This window comes from Nothobranchius furzeri, chromosome 7 (genome assembly GCF_043380555.1).
Source record: "Nothobranchius furzeri strain GRZ-AD chromosome 7, NfurGRZ-RIMD1, whole genome shotgun sequence".
NCBI classification, from domain to species: Eukaryota; Metazoa; Chordata; class Actinopteri; order Cyprinodontiformes; family Nothobranchiidae; genus Nothobranchius; species Nothobranchius furzeri.
Window position 1 is genome coordinate 29,363,531 of NC_091747.1, and position 15,092 is coordinate 29,378,622.

Here is a 15,092-nt window from a genome sequence, read left to right on the forward strand (position 1 = left end):
TGGACTTAATTAATTGGTCATTCAACGCGATTGATAAGATTTTTTCTACAATGAGGACAGAGGAGGGGGCTCGCGCTTGTCCTCAGGGGACACATGCAGCGGGATATATGTTCGATTCCTGGAAAAAGTGGAATATCATCTGTCTCTCTCAGCTGTCCATTGAGGACGTCGAAGATATGTGGATATTTGGCCTGATGATCGTTGGATTTCTTCTGATTGGAGTGCGAGGATATCTGGCTTTCCGTAAAATTGGGATGACGGGAGCGATTGGAGGGCGACCCGCAACCATGGACGGCACCGTCCATGTGGATACCTCACAGACTGGGACGTTGCTCGAGGTGAATCGCAAGCTGGACAATGTCTTAGCTGCGTTACCGGTGTTAGCGCGCAAGATTGATACCATCTCGGAAAGGGTCACCGGACGGTGTGGAGATGTTTAATCACTGAATTGGCTCCACTGGAGGACTTGAATGATCAATACAGACTTAAGGCAGAGAGGAAAAAATATCTCTGTCTGACCTAAACAAAGTTCTGTTATTGAATCTGACGCCATAAGCAGCCTTGGAGTTGCATGCAAAACCCCCACGCTGGAAGGAATGCAGACAAATGCTGTGAATCTCTATCCACCCACCCCCCCGCCTTCAGATTCTAGCTGAAGGACTCACTGCTCTCTGTGCTTCCCCATGGCCTCCCTCCCACCTGCGGAGCCAGCTGGTTGAGCGCCACACAGGCTGCCCCCGCTGAGGAAACCAGGATCCCAGCCCCTCCCCCCTACCTACCGGGTCTCATGTTGTGAACTGTGACATTTGTTGCTTACATGTCGGGTGTTTTTTTTTTGCATTGGAGTGCTACAACCTGCTGGTGTAACCCTGTTAATGCCTTTTTTCTCCCTCCCTGAACTTCCCTCATGTATTCCCTTACTCATCTACAAAGGAGCGCCGTCATGGCTGCTCCCATGGTCTGCCTGTATCTGTCTTGTCTATATGTGTGTGTGTGTAACCTTGGTCAGGTTGTACTATGGAGTCAAGTTTCTACGCTCTGAAAAGAGCGCTGGCAATAAAATTCATTCTGATTCTGATTGAGGGTGCATGGGAATTTGCTCAACCAGTCTACATGTGTTTTGTGCATTTGGAGAAGGCGTTTGACCGCGTCCCTCAGGGCACCCTGTTGGGGGTACTCAGGGAGTATGGGGTACCAGGTCTGACCGATGTCAGAGCTTGGTCCGCAGTGCCGGCAGTAAGTCAAGCTCGTTCCCAGTGAGAGTTGGACTCCGCCAAGGCTGCCCTTTGTATCCAATTCTGTTCATAACCTTTAAGGATAGGATTTCTAGGCACATCCAAGGTGTGGAGGGCATCCGTTTTGGTGGCCTAATGATCAGAACTCTGGTTTTTGCAGATGATGTGGTCCTGTTGGATTCATCCGAAAGTGATCTTCAGCTTTCGCTGGAGCGGTTCGCAGCCGAGTGTGAAGCAGCTGGGATGAGTCAGCTCCTCTTAAACTTGGTTTATGCTTGACACATTTACTTTCTGCTTGGTGATGCCGCTCGCGGATGGAAGGCGCTTCACAACTATCAGCGTTTATGGTTCATGCGGCTTGTCTCTGCGGTGAGCCAATATTCTCCCAAATTGAACAGGGCAGCATGGAGTTCTACAGCATGCATCCAACACTACACCAAGGTAGAAGTCAAAATTACTGTTGTTTACAACATGGCATTCCAGCATTTTTAACAGCATCCTCGTCTTTTCCCACAGTGCGAGCTATTTCTCTCCAAGTATTATTAAAAACATATTGATCATGGTGATCTCTGAGAGCTGAATCATACAAATGTCTGTATTTACGAACCTCTGCCATACTAGATCTTGCCAGTCCGCCATGTTTGTCCGCATCCGACTGTCCGCGTGGTTAGAAAATTTCCTAGGTGCGCGGTGCGGAAAGTTTGGGATGTGCAGAGGCGCGGTGGAGGGGCGTGGTTGTTGAAATGATGCAACTTTGCATGCGGACCTCGCAGACACGTCAAGCATAAATCAACCTTAAATCTGAGACCTTGGTCTTGATTCGGAAAAGGATAGAATGCCTCCTCCAGGACTAGGTCCTGCCCCAAGTGGACGAGTGAGGGAAAACTGGAGCATGAGATCGATAGGCGGATTGGTGCTGCATCTGCAGTGATGCGGGCATTGTACCGGTCTGTCGTGGTGAAGAGAGAGCTGAGTCAGAAGACGAAGCTCTTGATTTACCGGTCGATCTACATTCCTACTCTCACCTATGGTCATGAGCTTTGGGTAGTGACCGAAAGAATGAGAGTGCGGATACAAGCGGCCGAAATGGGATTTCCCCGAAGAGTGGCTGGGTTCTCCCTTAGAGATAGGGTGAGAAGCTTGGTCATTCGGGAGGGGCTCGGAGTAGACCCACTGCTCCTCCACATCGAGACGAGCCAGTTGAGGTGGCTCGGGCATCTGGTCAGGATGCCTCCTGGACGCCTCCCTGGTGAGGTTTTCCGGGCACGTCCAACCGGGAGGAGAACTAAAGGTAGACCCAGGACACGGTGGAGGGACTATGTCTCTCACCTGGCCAGGGAACGCCTTGGGATTCCCCCGGAGGAGCTGGCCCAAGTGGCTGGGGAGAGGGAAGTCAGGGCCTCTTGCCTTAGGCTATTGCCCCCGCGACCTGACGCCGGATAAGCGGATGAAAATGGATGGATGGATAGGTGGAAGAGGAGTGTGCTCCAGTTTGTGGTCATAAACATCCAGCTGTTGCTGATCATGAGACAGATGAGATGATAATTCTGACCCGGATTAGGTTTTACAGCAGCATGATGATCATTTGTTAAACGCATAAACCTTCACCTCTGGCTTACATTGTCTTTGGTTCATAGCCTTTAAACCCCTAGTATTATTATTGGTGTTTATATATATATATATATATATATATATATATATATATATATATATATATATATATATATATATATATCAGTTGTCGCAAGCCAACCACCAGGCTAACTCTATCTGTTAAATCTCAAGGCCTTGACTTGTGATACTTCCAATTTTCGCGCTGCTCTGGGTGGCTGCATGTTGGAGTAGCTCTGTTAACTGCATGTAAGTTTTGCCTTTTTTGGACTTTTTTTTCTAGCGTCTTAAGAAAAACTATTTTTTAGACCTTTTACTTTTCTGTTTCTGGTGCTGTGAAGCAAAGAGGATTTTTTACTGCTGTTTTTTTCACTTTTTGAGCATTTGTTATGATGGGTAACCATGGCAACAAGCTAGTTTACAATTGGGAGCAGCTGATTAACATTGGAAAGGCTGAAGTAATACCTCAACTGAAGCCACAAATCCCAAATGAGCTAAAATGCAAGAAGCGTGGATGCAGAGCGGGAGCAAAACGGAGACAGAGAAAGAGGAAATTCAAACCATCTCTTTCATCGGTCATAATGGGCAATGTGAGGTCACTGGCCAACAAGATGGATGAACTCCAAGCCCTTTCAAGGACTCAGCCAGAGTATCTGCAGTGCAGTGTTATGTGTTTCACTGAGACGTGGCTGCAGGATCATATCCCCGATTCCAACGTCTCCCTGCCAGGATTCCTGACTGTACAAGCAGACAGAGATCTGAAGTGGAGCGGGAAAAGAAAATGAGGTGGAGTGGCAGTGCTTGTCAACAACAGATGGTGCCATCCATGTCATGTTTCAGTGAAATGTCGTCTCTGCAGCCCAGATGTTTGAACTCTTGGCAGTAAGTTGTCGCCCATATTATTTGCCAAGATTGTTCACCAGTGTTCTCTTGGCAACCGTTTATATTCCACCTTCAGCCATTGCTGAAAATGCATGTGATGCCATCAGTTCCGTTGTCGATAAGCTACAAACCCAGCACCCCAATGCATTTGTGGCTATATCTGGTGATTTTAATCATGCCTCGCTCTCTGCTACACTTCCAACATTTCAACAGTTTGTCAGCTGCTCCACCAGAGAAAACAAGACATTGGATTTGTGTTATGCAAATGTAATGAATGCATACATGTCCAAAACAAGACCTCCTCTGGGACAATCAGATCACAATTTTGCTTTTCTCTGCTCATAATACAAACCACTTGTTCAGAGGCAACCTGTGACAAGAAGAACTGTGCGAAAATGGTCACAGTACGCTGAAGAAGCCCTGCAGGGTTGTTTGGAGACCACAGATTGGATGACTCTCTGCCAAGGATATGAAGAGGACATCAATGCAATGACTGGATGTGTCACTGACTATATAAACTTCTGTGTGGACATCATCATACCCACCAGAACAGTGAGTTGCTTCGCTAATAACAAACCCTGGATCACCAGTGAACTGAAGAATCTGCAAAATGAGAAAAAAGAGCCTTCAAGGAGGGAGACAGGGAATTATTGAGGAGTATACAGAAGCAACTGAAGATCAAGATCAGAGACAGCAAGGAGACATATAGGAAGAAGCTGGAGAACAAACTACAGAGGAACAATATCAGAGATTTCTGGTCAGGGATGAAGAAGATCACAGGCTTCAAGCAGAGGAAGGATTGCACAGATGGCAGCCTGGACACAGCCAATGAACTGAACAAGTTCTTCAATAGGTTCAGTTCAGCAGCATCCTTCTCGCCTGTCACCAGCCAATCAGACATCCCATCCTCCTCTGATCCAACATTTTCCTGTCACACGCCAGCTCTTTTGTCCTCTAACGCAGTCATGGACTCTCCTGGTACTATAAATCTGTCTTCAACCAAGTCAGGAGATGCTGCTGCCCCATTTACCTCCCCCTCCCACCTATCTGTCTCTAGAAGTCAGGTGAAGATGCAGCTGGAGAGACTGAACAGAAACGAGGCTGCAGGTCCAGATGGTGTCAGCCCCAGAGTACTGAAGGCCTGTGCAGATCAGTTCTGTGGGATTCTGCAGCACCTCTTCAACCTCAGCCTGGCCCAGGAGAAGGTTCCAGTTCTGTGGAAGACATCCTGCCTTGTTCCAGTTCCAAAGAAAACTAGCCCATCAGTCAATGATGACTACAGACCGGTTGCCCTGACATCCCACATCATGAGGGTCCTTGAGAAACTCCTGTTGATCCACCTGAATAAGCAAACTAGAACATATCAGGACCCGCTGCAGTTTGCTTATCGTCATGGAGTTGGAGTTGAAGATGCCGTCATCCAGCTGCTTTGTCATCTGGACAAAGCAGGCAGCACTGTGAGGGTCATGTTCTTTGATTTCTCCAGTGCATTTAACATAATTCAGCCTGATGTACTTTGTCAGAAACTCCAGAAGACACAGGTGGGGCCTCAACTATTGCCTGGATTAAAGACTACCTGACAAACAGACCACAGATCGTGAGGCTGAAGAACTGCAAATCAAACCAGGCAATCAGTAACATTGGAGCACCACAGGGGACTGTACTCTCACCATTCCTTTTCACCCTGTACACCTCAGACTTCCAGTACAAATCAGAGGTCTTATGTTAAGCATAATTCTGCGCACACAAAGATGCATAAGAGACCTGGATGATGACGCTCAATGGATAAAGGAATCACTGAAGCATGTGAAGCACTCCGTCGCGCGTCTAGACGGTACCGTAGGAGGCGAGCTGCCATGGTTTGCCGCATGCTACAGCAGCGGGCTATCTAGGTGCACAAAACGTCCCCCGGTCCCCTCCTACTCCCCCTCCTCCCTGTCCGGAACTCAACCTCACCAGTCTGAAGGAGCCACCTTGTCCGTAACAAGTCCGGACCTGTTACTAAGGGCGTCGTCCGGTTAAATTACAGAAAACGTTATCCGGATGTTTGTATTCATACGCAAAGGTCTTACGGACAGAGTTGTTGAACATTTCCATTTTTCATGGCCTGTCTGAAGGGGGCTACAGAGGTCTGTGTGCAGGAGTGGAATGAGGTCAAGGTTTTCACAGAAAAGTGACTAATCCAGGCTTGATTTGTTTAATTACAACACTTTCTCACTCCCAGCGTGTCAAAAACAAACGCTTGGTCAGCCACCCTCCACGTCAGACCCCTGACGCCAAAAGTGCCCTTTTTCGTTACTTATGTGCGAAAAGGGGTTTTCCCTTATTTGACTGCAGATCCCAATGCAGCATAAAACTGAAGCGATGGGATGTCCGCTACCGTTGCATCCCAATGCAGCGTTACACTGGCACCAAACAAGCTCATTGTACCTCACCTTAACCTTATCCTCTTATTTAACCTTATCCTCTTATTTAACCTTCCCCTCACCCCTATCCTAACCTTAACAATCTTGCCAGCGAACACGTTAGTGATGTGTCGATCGCTCTAAAAGCCGGCTCTATGAAGTGAACGGCGGGAGCCGCCTCGTGATTGGTCGAGTTTGGACCGAGCCAACGCGAGGGGGAGGTTTCAACTACCAAGGTGGAGGTTAAAAGTAGAGGGTATGTGTAACCTCCCCCTCGCCAGATGGTATGTTCTAACGTTCCCCTTGGGCGGCAAATACGAAAATTCACAGTCAGACTCTGACTGTCAGAGTCAGAATGCAGGGGAAACAAACGCTTGATCACAGTGAGAGTAACGTTTTAGGTAGCAAGAGGGTTAAGGTTAGGATAAGGGAGAGGGGAAGGTTATAAATAGCGAAACGTTAAGGTTTAGGTGCGGTTAAACGAGGTGGTTTGGTGCCGCATCGGTTAAATGAGCTGGTTCGGTGCCGCATTTAAGGTTTAGGTGCAGTTAAATGAGCTGGTTCGGTGCCGCATCAGCGGATATCTATTCACGTCGGTTTTACGCTGCATTGGGATCTGCAGCTACAAAAGGGGAAAACCCCTTTTCGCACATAAGTAACGAAAAAGGGCACTTTTGGCGTCTGGGGTCTGACGTGGAGGGTGGCTGACCAAGCATTTGTTTCTGACACTTAGGGAGTGAGAATGTGTTGTTAATTAAAAAGCCTGAAACTAGTCTCCATTCAACAACAGTAACTCAGAATTCCTATGTTTTCTTCAACAAAGTTATTTTCTGACCACTCCTCTTTAGGCAGCCCCACCGAGCCAACGGTGTCTCCCCACCCACCTCCGGTGCCCAGGCCCTGCTCTGCTAAGCAGTTTCTCTGTGAAAGTGGGGAGTGTATCCATAAGGATCGCAGGTGTGACCAGCAGAGGAACTGTCTAGATGGATCAGATGAAAAAGATTGTGGTAGGCAGATACATTCAAAGTAAATATGTGATCATATGTTATCTGTATTTTTTTTACAACCTTTACCCTCCCCTTAGTGGACTGTATAATGTCCCCGTGGACAGCCTGGAGTGCCTGCAGCGTGACATGTGGTCTTGGGTCCTTGTTTCGGCAGAGGGACATATTAAGGGAGGCTCTGGCTGGAGGATCCTGTGGTGGTGCTCAGTTTGACAGTCGAGCTTGCTTTCCTCAAGCATGTCCAGGTTCTGAATGGTTCACACCTTCAGGGATGCACTAGATCTAATAACAAGCTGAGCAGCATGTGCTCTTGTCTTTCTTGTAGTTCATGGTCATTGGTCTGAGTGGACAGAATGGTCAGTGTGTAACGCTCTGTGTGGAGGAGGAGTCAGACAGAGGAACCGAACCTGCTCAGCTCCACCTCCAAAGAATGGTGGGCGTGGCTGTGCGGGCATGATCCGGCAGAGCCTTAGCTGTAACAACCAGCCCTGCACCACTGGCACCGGTACACTATTGTTTCAGTAAACATGGCACCAACATTGTTATGGTTATTTTGCTGTTTCTAACGTTGATCTGTAAACACTTTTAAAGAAGCCACAGGCTGTGCCAGAGGCATGGTGCTGGTGACAAAGGAAGACTGCCAGGCTGGAAGAGTTGACCTGTGTTCCTTCACCTGCTTAGATCTCAACAAGGCTAACTGCACTGCAGCATGTACAGTGGGTAGGAGGCACCGCAGATTTCATGTTGTTTTGTGTACAACACACAACCATTTCATTTGAGCTTTTCCATAACCCTAACCCTCCCACAGGCTAACACATGAATCTTCTGCATATAAATACATCAGCTCATGTGTGCATTTCACACGTTATCATAGCAACTGAAACTAAAATCGAGACATAGATGTAGAGACATGAAATAAAAGTTTGATTGCCTTTGAGACCAGTGTTGTTGCAGCAGTGACTGGTGTGGTGGAGCCAATAGGAAGTAGGGTCATCCCCAAATTCCACTACCTCCGCTCCGCTCCGCTCCGGCACGAACTCCGCAGCAAAATTGGTCCCGTTGTAGTCAATCAGAGCAATTCCACTACTGCGGCCGTGCTGCGGCAGTGCGGCGCAGTGCGCCGCCCTCTGTTCCGGCGTCCGGCAAAAATAGAATCAATCCTATTTTTGCCGGAAGCCGGAGCACCTCCGCAGTCAATGGACAGGAATCACAACGGCCCAACAGGAAAGGGAGCAAGCACAACTTCCGTTATTTCACAATAGATCGATAAACAAAAGGCGTTTTTTGTTTCACATGCACAGGTTTAACAACTTTTAACAACTATCAATGGCAGCTGAATTTTAAATGCACAAAAGTAAGCCATAAATACAGTTTCCACTATCAAAGTAGTCACACTTTGTTGATCCAAACACTGCTGATCTCTCAACACAAATGATGGGCAGATTAAACAGTTCATGTCGATGCTTCTCCCACACAACGGGTGTTTGGATCTAACTTCCGTGTTTATTGCTCGGACTGTATCGCAAGATCTCAAAAATCCCACGCATGCTTGTTTGCCCACCTCAGGTCTCCGCACCGGAGCGGAGCCATTGTAGAGCGGGTACCAGTAAAAATTGAGTTCGGAAGCGAGCGGCAGCGGAAAGCGGGGGCGGAGTGGATGTAGTGGAATTTGGGGGTTAGGCATCGAGCCGGTTCCAACTGTTAGTCTTCCCCGGAATCGTTCAAAGTTTTTTATTTTGATTCCTAGAATACCGACCGGAAGAGGAATCCGCAGCCGATCTCCGTGAAAAATGAACGTGATCTGCAAATTGTGATCAATGCTTTTCAGAGGTGATCACACCAGCTGCTTGTGTGAAGCACGAGTCCCCCCTCCCCCCACCCCAGAGCTGCCAACTCATGCACTGAGCATGAGATACACGTATTTGACCCTCTTCACACGCTCTCACGCCACACCTCCAATATCTCACGCTAAACCAGCGCCTGCGCTCCCCAAACGCACATCACGCAGTGTGTAGGGCTTATGAAAAAACCAGATGACATTAATGAAGGCATTAGCTACTGAACAACATGCACACAAACAACACTTAAGTAATAATTTAACTGGCGTTATTTCACACATAATCCCATCTGTATAATCCAAGCAGATGTGCTGTCTTTCTCCTCTGGTTGTGAGATGGGCGGAGCAGTGAGCTCCACGTTGTTGATGGGACGGGCACGTACGGTTCTTCCAGAACCATGTGCTGCGGCTGCGTGCGCCGCCATAATGACATGCTTTATTTAGAAATGCAGCCGTTTTGACGGAGCTTCAGTCTCGAATGTTTTTCTTTTGTTTTCACTCATCAGCCACAGATCGCAGCTCTCGCTCACAGCAAGCTGGGCTTCTTACCATGGTGGCTCGCTCACATGTTCCCTCTCCTACATTAGTTCGTGATGTGGATACCTAATTTTTTTTATTCACCGCTTCACCAGTGTGTTTTTCCTGTTTGTGAGACTACTGGTACGGAAGCCTGGAAAGGCTAAAATTCCTCAAACATTTTTTTTCCTACTGGCTGATATGAATTAATAGAATAGAATAGAATAGAGTACATTTTATTAGTCCCACAGTGGGGACATCCACTCGTCACAGCAGCAGCACACACTTAGAGACACAGGTTACAGTAAAACGTATTCCAGCCATGTTTGCTTTGATAACTTCAATAACTTCATGCTGATGACCCATATGAACATAATCCTCTGTTTAGTGGATGCAACTACATCATGAAGTTAGCTTTACATGATAGATTGTTTTTCTTGGCAGGAAATAATAACTGGTAATAATATGAATGACTTGATAGTACCCACCCCTAGATGGAATTTAAATCATTCATTATACTCATTGTTGGGAGTAACGCGGTACAAAAGTAATTAATTACAGTAATGCATTGCTTTTGCTGTAATGTGGTAATGTAAGGCATTAAAGGGAAAGACAATGGTAATATTTACTCGGTACAATTGTCAGTAACGCGGTAATTACAATGCATTTTTAAACCCAGAATCAAGATGTGTTCCTTAAAAATTCTAATTGCGGGAAGCCTGAAAAAAGATCCAGTATCCACATATATGACGTCATTTATGTACTCAGTTTTGCGGGCATTCTATGAGCAGAGAGGACGCAGCGGTAACGGCTCAAATACTCCAGCTGCGTCCTGTGCGCGGCCGCTGTTCACAAAATCACTCCACCGAAACAAAGTCATTCGTTTGTGATCGTTTATATCAGCCCATATTCTCTGGTACTGCATGTACTTTTCAGCTGAGTTCATAATCTGTGCGCCGGTGATTTCAACTCATTGCTGCTGGAGCGCAGCGCATATTAAGTTTTTTTTTTGTGTGTGTTCGGTAGATCCCTTTGGCTGATTAGTTAGAAAGTAGGAATTCTAGGAAACAGTTTTTCTGGAAGACGGAGAAAACATGCAGCATGCAGGAAGGTTAGAGAGACAAAGGGCCGGAAATTATTCACATAAAATCAAGAAAACAAAACAAAGTGCTTGAAAAGAAAAAAGTAGGTAGATTTATCCCCAATACACATTGTTACCAGTGAAAAGCAATAATATATAAACATTTAATATTTATACATGTGACAGAATCAGATCTCCCCAGAAGTCAATCCTACATCCAGGGCCGTATCAAGGCATTTGAGGACCAAGGCAAATCTAGGCTTGGAGCCCCCACCACCTCACTCCCTGCTCAGATGGCCCTATAAGATGGCAGCGTGCTGAGAGTACAGATTGTTGTTGCTTTTATTTAATCAACAATCATTTTAAAACACTGTTATTATATTTGACTGTTTTTAACAGCAATCCTAGCTCAGACACCACATCACTTTCCACATATATGTCATGAGCTCACTGAGCGTCACATGACCAGATTCATATTGAAGTTGTTTTGGTGAAAGTAACTTAAAGTAATGCAAAAGTAGTGTAATGCCTTACATTTAAAAATATGTAATATTGTAATGTAATGAATTACTTTAAAATGAGGGTAACAAGTAATAAATAATGCATTACAGTTTTGAAGTAACTTGCCCAACACTGATTATAATTAAAAGTTCCTGTAACTCTTTACTGCAGACAGACAGACAGACAGACAGACAGACAGACAGACAGACAGTGTGAAGATGTTCAGGAGAGTTGAATGTTAAATTTTCCTCACGAAAAGAAAATTTGTATTAAACGAAGGTCAGTTCCCTCTGTAAAGTCAGAGGTACGGAAGAGGATTAGGGCCACTGAAAAGAAAAAAAAAGAAGAAAAGAAAGAGAATTCGAACTTTTCCCCCAGAATTCCCTGTCCCGAGGTTAAAAGTCAGAATTCTCTTTCCTTTCTTATTTTTTTCCCTTGTCAGTGGCTCAAATCCTCTTCCGTACAGAGTAGAAATAGATAAAGTCAATATTTATTGTTCATTTTTAGCGACTTTAACAATCACCTAATACCTGCAGTCGAAGAGAAAAGAGGGACAATGAACCTCACAATTACCGTATTGCAATCGGGACAGATATGCTCACAAAGTCAGACTCACAAAACTGCAAGGAGATGCTGCCCTGAGAGCTTTATTTATACAAGAACAGAGATATAAGACAGTCTGTGTGAGTGAGTGAGAGAGAGAGAGAGCGAGAGAGAGAGAGAGAGAGTGTGTGTGTGTGTGTGTGTGTGTGTGTGTGTGTGTGTGTGTGTGTGTGTGTGTGTGTGTGTGTGTGTGTAAGTGAGATAAGGAAGTTACAAGATGAGCAAAAGTAATACATCTTGGTAATGAAAAACATAATCATAATAATAAAACATAAAATTTCCATAGCACATCCCTCCTGTTTACCCATATAGGATAACCAAACAAAAATAACACAACAAAATAAAGAACAAATAAAATAAAATAATCAAATACGAAACAAAACAATAAAACACGGTAAGGCAAACACAACTGACAATAACATCAACAAGCAGTTTACAGAGATACAAGTGAGATGATGGAAATCAGTTAAATCAACACCATCATAACTTAAGAAGAGCTATTTCATACATATTGAAGTGCATGTATTGTGATGCAACGATTCTACAATTTATAGCGGTTCCTGTAAAGAGGTTGGGAAGGATTAGCAAGACCATATAATATACAGAAAACGTCAGTAGAGTTTATTGAAACATCAGATCAACTTAAAGCTTCAGGTTGCACACGACTGTTTCTGTAAATGAGGAAACAATGAACAGGTAGTATTAATTTACGCAGCTCTAACTATGGCAGAAGCTGAGGCAAACCAGGTGTTTTCATCAAAGGGCTTGTCCGTGAAATGAGAATCCCAGTTGAAGAATAAGTTGGAACGGTTCGAGTCCTCATCCGTCGATCAGGATGGTTTCAGTCTTAAGTTGATGAGCTCCTTGTAGTCTAGGTCTGGAACGCAAGAATGGAGTTTGGGATGTGAAAGCACACAGCTCGACTTCTCAATAGGGAGACGTCTGGGTTCTTCCATGGCGTGTTGAGGTGGTTTTCCACCTGTCAGGGTCCTGTTCTTGTCCCTGAAAGTCCTTCAGATCCTTTGACCGTGAAACCAGGTTGGAGATTGGGTGCAGGTGATTGAAGCAATTATCCTTTTCCAGTGTCTCTTCGCTGCCGTGTCCTGTTGTAGTTGCATCAAGGGGGTTTTCAGCCAAGGTGGGTGCAGGTTACGTTGTGTCACATAGGTGTGTGGTTAGGGAAGAGCCCCAATCCATCGTTCCAGTTCCAGTTCTCCCGTCAGAGGCTGCTGTCCCAGTCGTTCAGTCAGGTGCTGAGAGGCGGGCCAAGTGAGGGGCCATGACTGTGAGCACCAGCATATACACCCTGCAAGATTGACTCCTGCTTCAGCCTCTTGGCTGGTAGAATATTGTCGAACTTGTGGCCAAGGTCGGTTAGGATACGTGTGTTCTTTTTGATACGACCCTGCTGTTCTTACTACTATTGTTGTGTCTGATTATCTTAACCCAGGCACAGAGGAGCGTAAAAGAGTTGTACAAGCTCTAGTACCGTACAAAGACTCTTTGTTCTGGCTATTTTAGTTTCAGGATGATGAAAGGTATTTTTGTCAAAGCATTTAAAAGTTCCCAAGCTGAGAAAACGTGAAGAAGTATTTCCCCATCATGTGGACATTGTTTATCTACCTTTCCACAAGCCCTGCAAGCATTTGTTTGAACTTAAACGTTACTGTCTGGCCACATTAAGCTTTTTTCATGTAAAGTCCCTATAACAGCTTCAATCTGCTTTCCCCTTTTTAGTCTCACTTTCTGACAGTTTCTCCCCTTGTTCTGATCACAACGTCTGCTAATCGAAGATCTGATCAAGTTCCTACATTTGACAGATGCCAGGAAGATTCAGTTTATGCAACACATTCTCACACCCTAAGCGTCGGAAACAAACGCTTGGTCAGCCACCCTCAACGTCAGACCCCAGACGCCAAAAGTGCCCTTTTTCGTTACTTATGTGCGAAAAGTGGTTTTCCCCTTTTGTAACTGCAGATCCCAATGCAGCGTAAAACCGACGTGATTAGATATCCGCTGATGCGGCACTGAACCAGCTCATTTAACCGCACCTAAACCTTAACGTTTCACTATTTATAACCTTTCCCTCTCCCTCATCCTAACCTTAACCCTCATTTCACCGATGCAGCACCGAACCAGCTCGTTTAACCGCACCTAAACCTTAAATGTGGCACCGAACCAGCTCATTTAACCGATGCGGCACCGAACCACCTCGTTTAACCGCACCTAAACCTTAATGTTTCGCTATTTATAACCTTCCCCTCTCCCTCATCCTAACCTTAACCCTCTTGCTACCTAAAATGTTACTCTCACTGTGATCAAGCGTTTGTTTCCCCTGCATTCTGACTCTGACAGTCAGAGTCTGACTGTGAATTTTCGTATTTGCCGCCCAAGGGGAACGTTAGAACACACCATCTGGCGAGGGGGAGGTTACACAAACCCTCTACTTTTAACCTCCACCTTGGTAGTTGAAACCTCCCCCTCGCATTGGCTCGGTCCAAACTCGACCAATCACGAGGCGGCTCCCGCCGTTCACTTCATAGAGCCGGCTTTTAGAGCGATCGACACATCACTAACGTGTTCGCTGGCAAGATTGTTAAGGTTAGGATAGGGGTGAGGGGAAGGTTAAATAAGAGGATAAGGTTAAGGTGAGGTACAATGAGCTTGTTTGGTGCCCTGGCTGTGAACATCCCATCGAGTCAGTGTAACGCTGCATTGGGATGCAACGGTAGCAGACATCCCATCGCTTCAGTTTTACACTGCATTGGGATCTGCAGTCAAATAAGGGAAAACCCCTTTTCGCACATAAGTAACGAAAAAGGGCACTTTTGGCGTCAGGGGTCTGACGTGGAGGGTGGCTGACCAAGCGTTTGTTTTTGACGCGCTGGGAGTGAGAACGTGTTGGTTTATGACAAACAATATTTTTTAGAGTGTTCAAAATGCAGTTTTTGAATCCAACAGGCACTGCTCACCAGATCTTTCACCAGGGTGTCATTTGACTCCTGCTGAAACTCCCTTTGTCTTATTTTAAATGTCAGAGACAAAGATTTAAAAAATAAATGAATAAAAATAAGGAGATAATAAATGCAAGTTGACAATAGTCACTAGTGTTTGTAGGTCTGAACTTACTGTTAATTACACAGTCAATTTCTCTGTCCAAGAGGTGCCACTAAAAACCTACATACTTAGCTTTAATTGGTCTAGAAGTACTTTTAAACAGTCAATGTTTCAGTCCAAGGGGTTCTACTAAAACCCTTTCACTGTCAGCCACCAAAGTGACACAGTTCACAGTCCAAAACTTTATTAGTCACCAAATTACCAGAGAAATCATGTATTTTATCCACCTTCTGATAATTTTCCCATTTTCTGGATCTTTTGTGGCCATAAATGTACCATCTTTACTCAAAGGTGTTTGTG

The 15,092-nt window shown here is 45.4% G+C and overlaps 1 protein-coding gene across 1 annotated transcript in view; it reads left to right on the forward strand.

Annotated features, from left to right (window-relative positions):
* The window catches only part of sspo (SCO-spondin), a 603,219-nt gene that overhangs the window by 352,626 nt on the left and 235,501 nt on the right, over nucleotides 1-15,092 (forward strand). Inside the window, 10 exon segments of the mRNA XM_054751251.2 lie at nucleotides 321-426; nucleotides 1,010-1,191; nucleotides 1,317-1,502; nucleotides 1,610-1,676; nucleotides 3,706-3,822; nucleotides 4,971-5,213; nucleotides 6,982-7,140; nucleotides 7,218-7,382; nucleotides 7,463-7,642; nucleotides 7,729-7,857. Coding sequence (XP_054607226.2) covers nucleotides 321-426; nucleotides 1,010-1,191; nucleotides 1,317-1,502; nucleotides 1,610-1,676; nucleotides 3,706-3,822; nucleotides 4,971-5,213; nucleotides 6,982-7,140; nucleotides 7,218-7,382; nucleotides 7,463-7,642; nucleotides 7,729-7,857 — 1,534 coding nt within the window.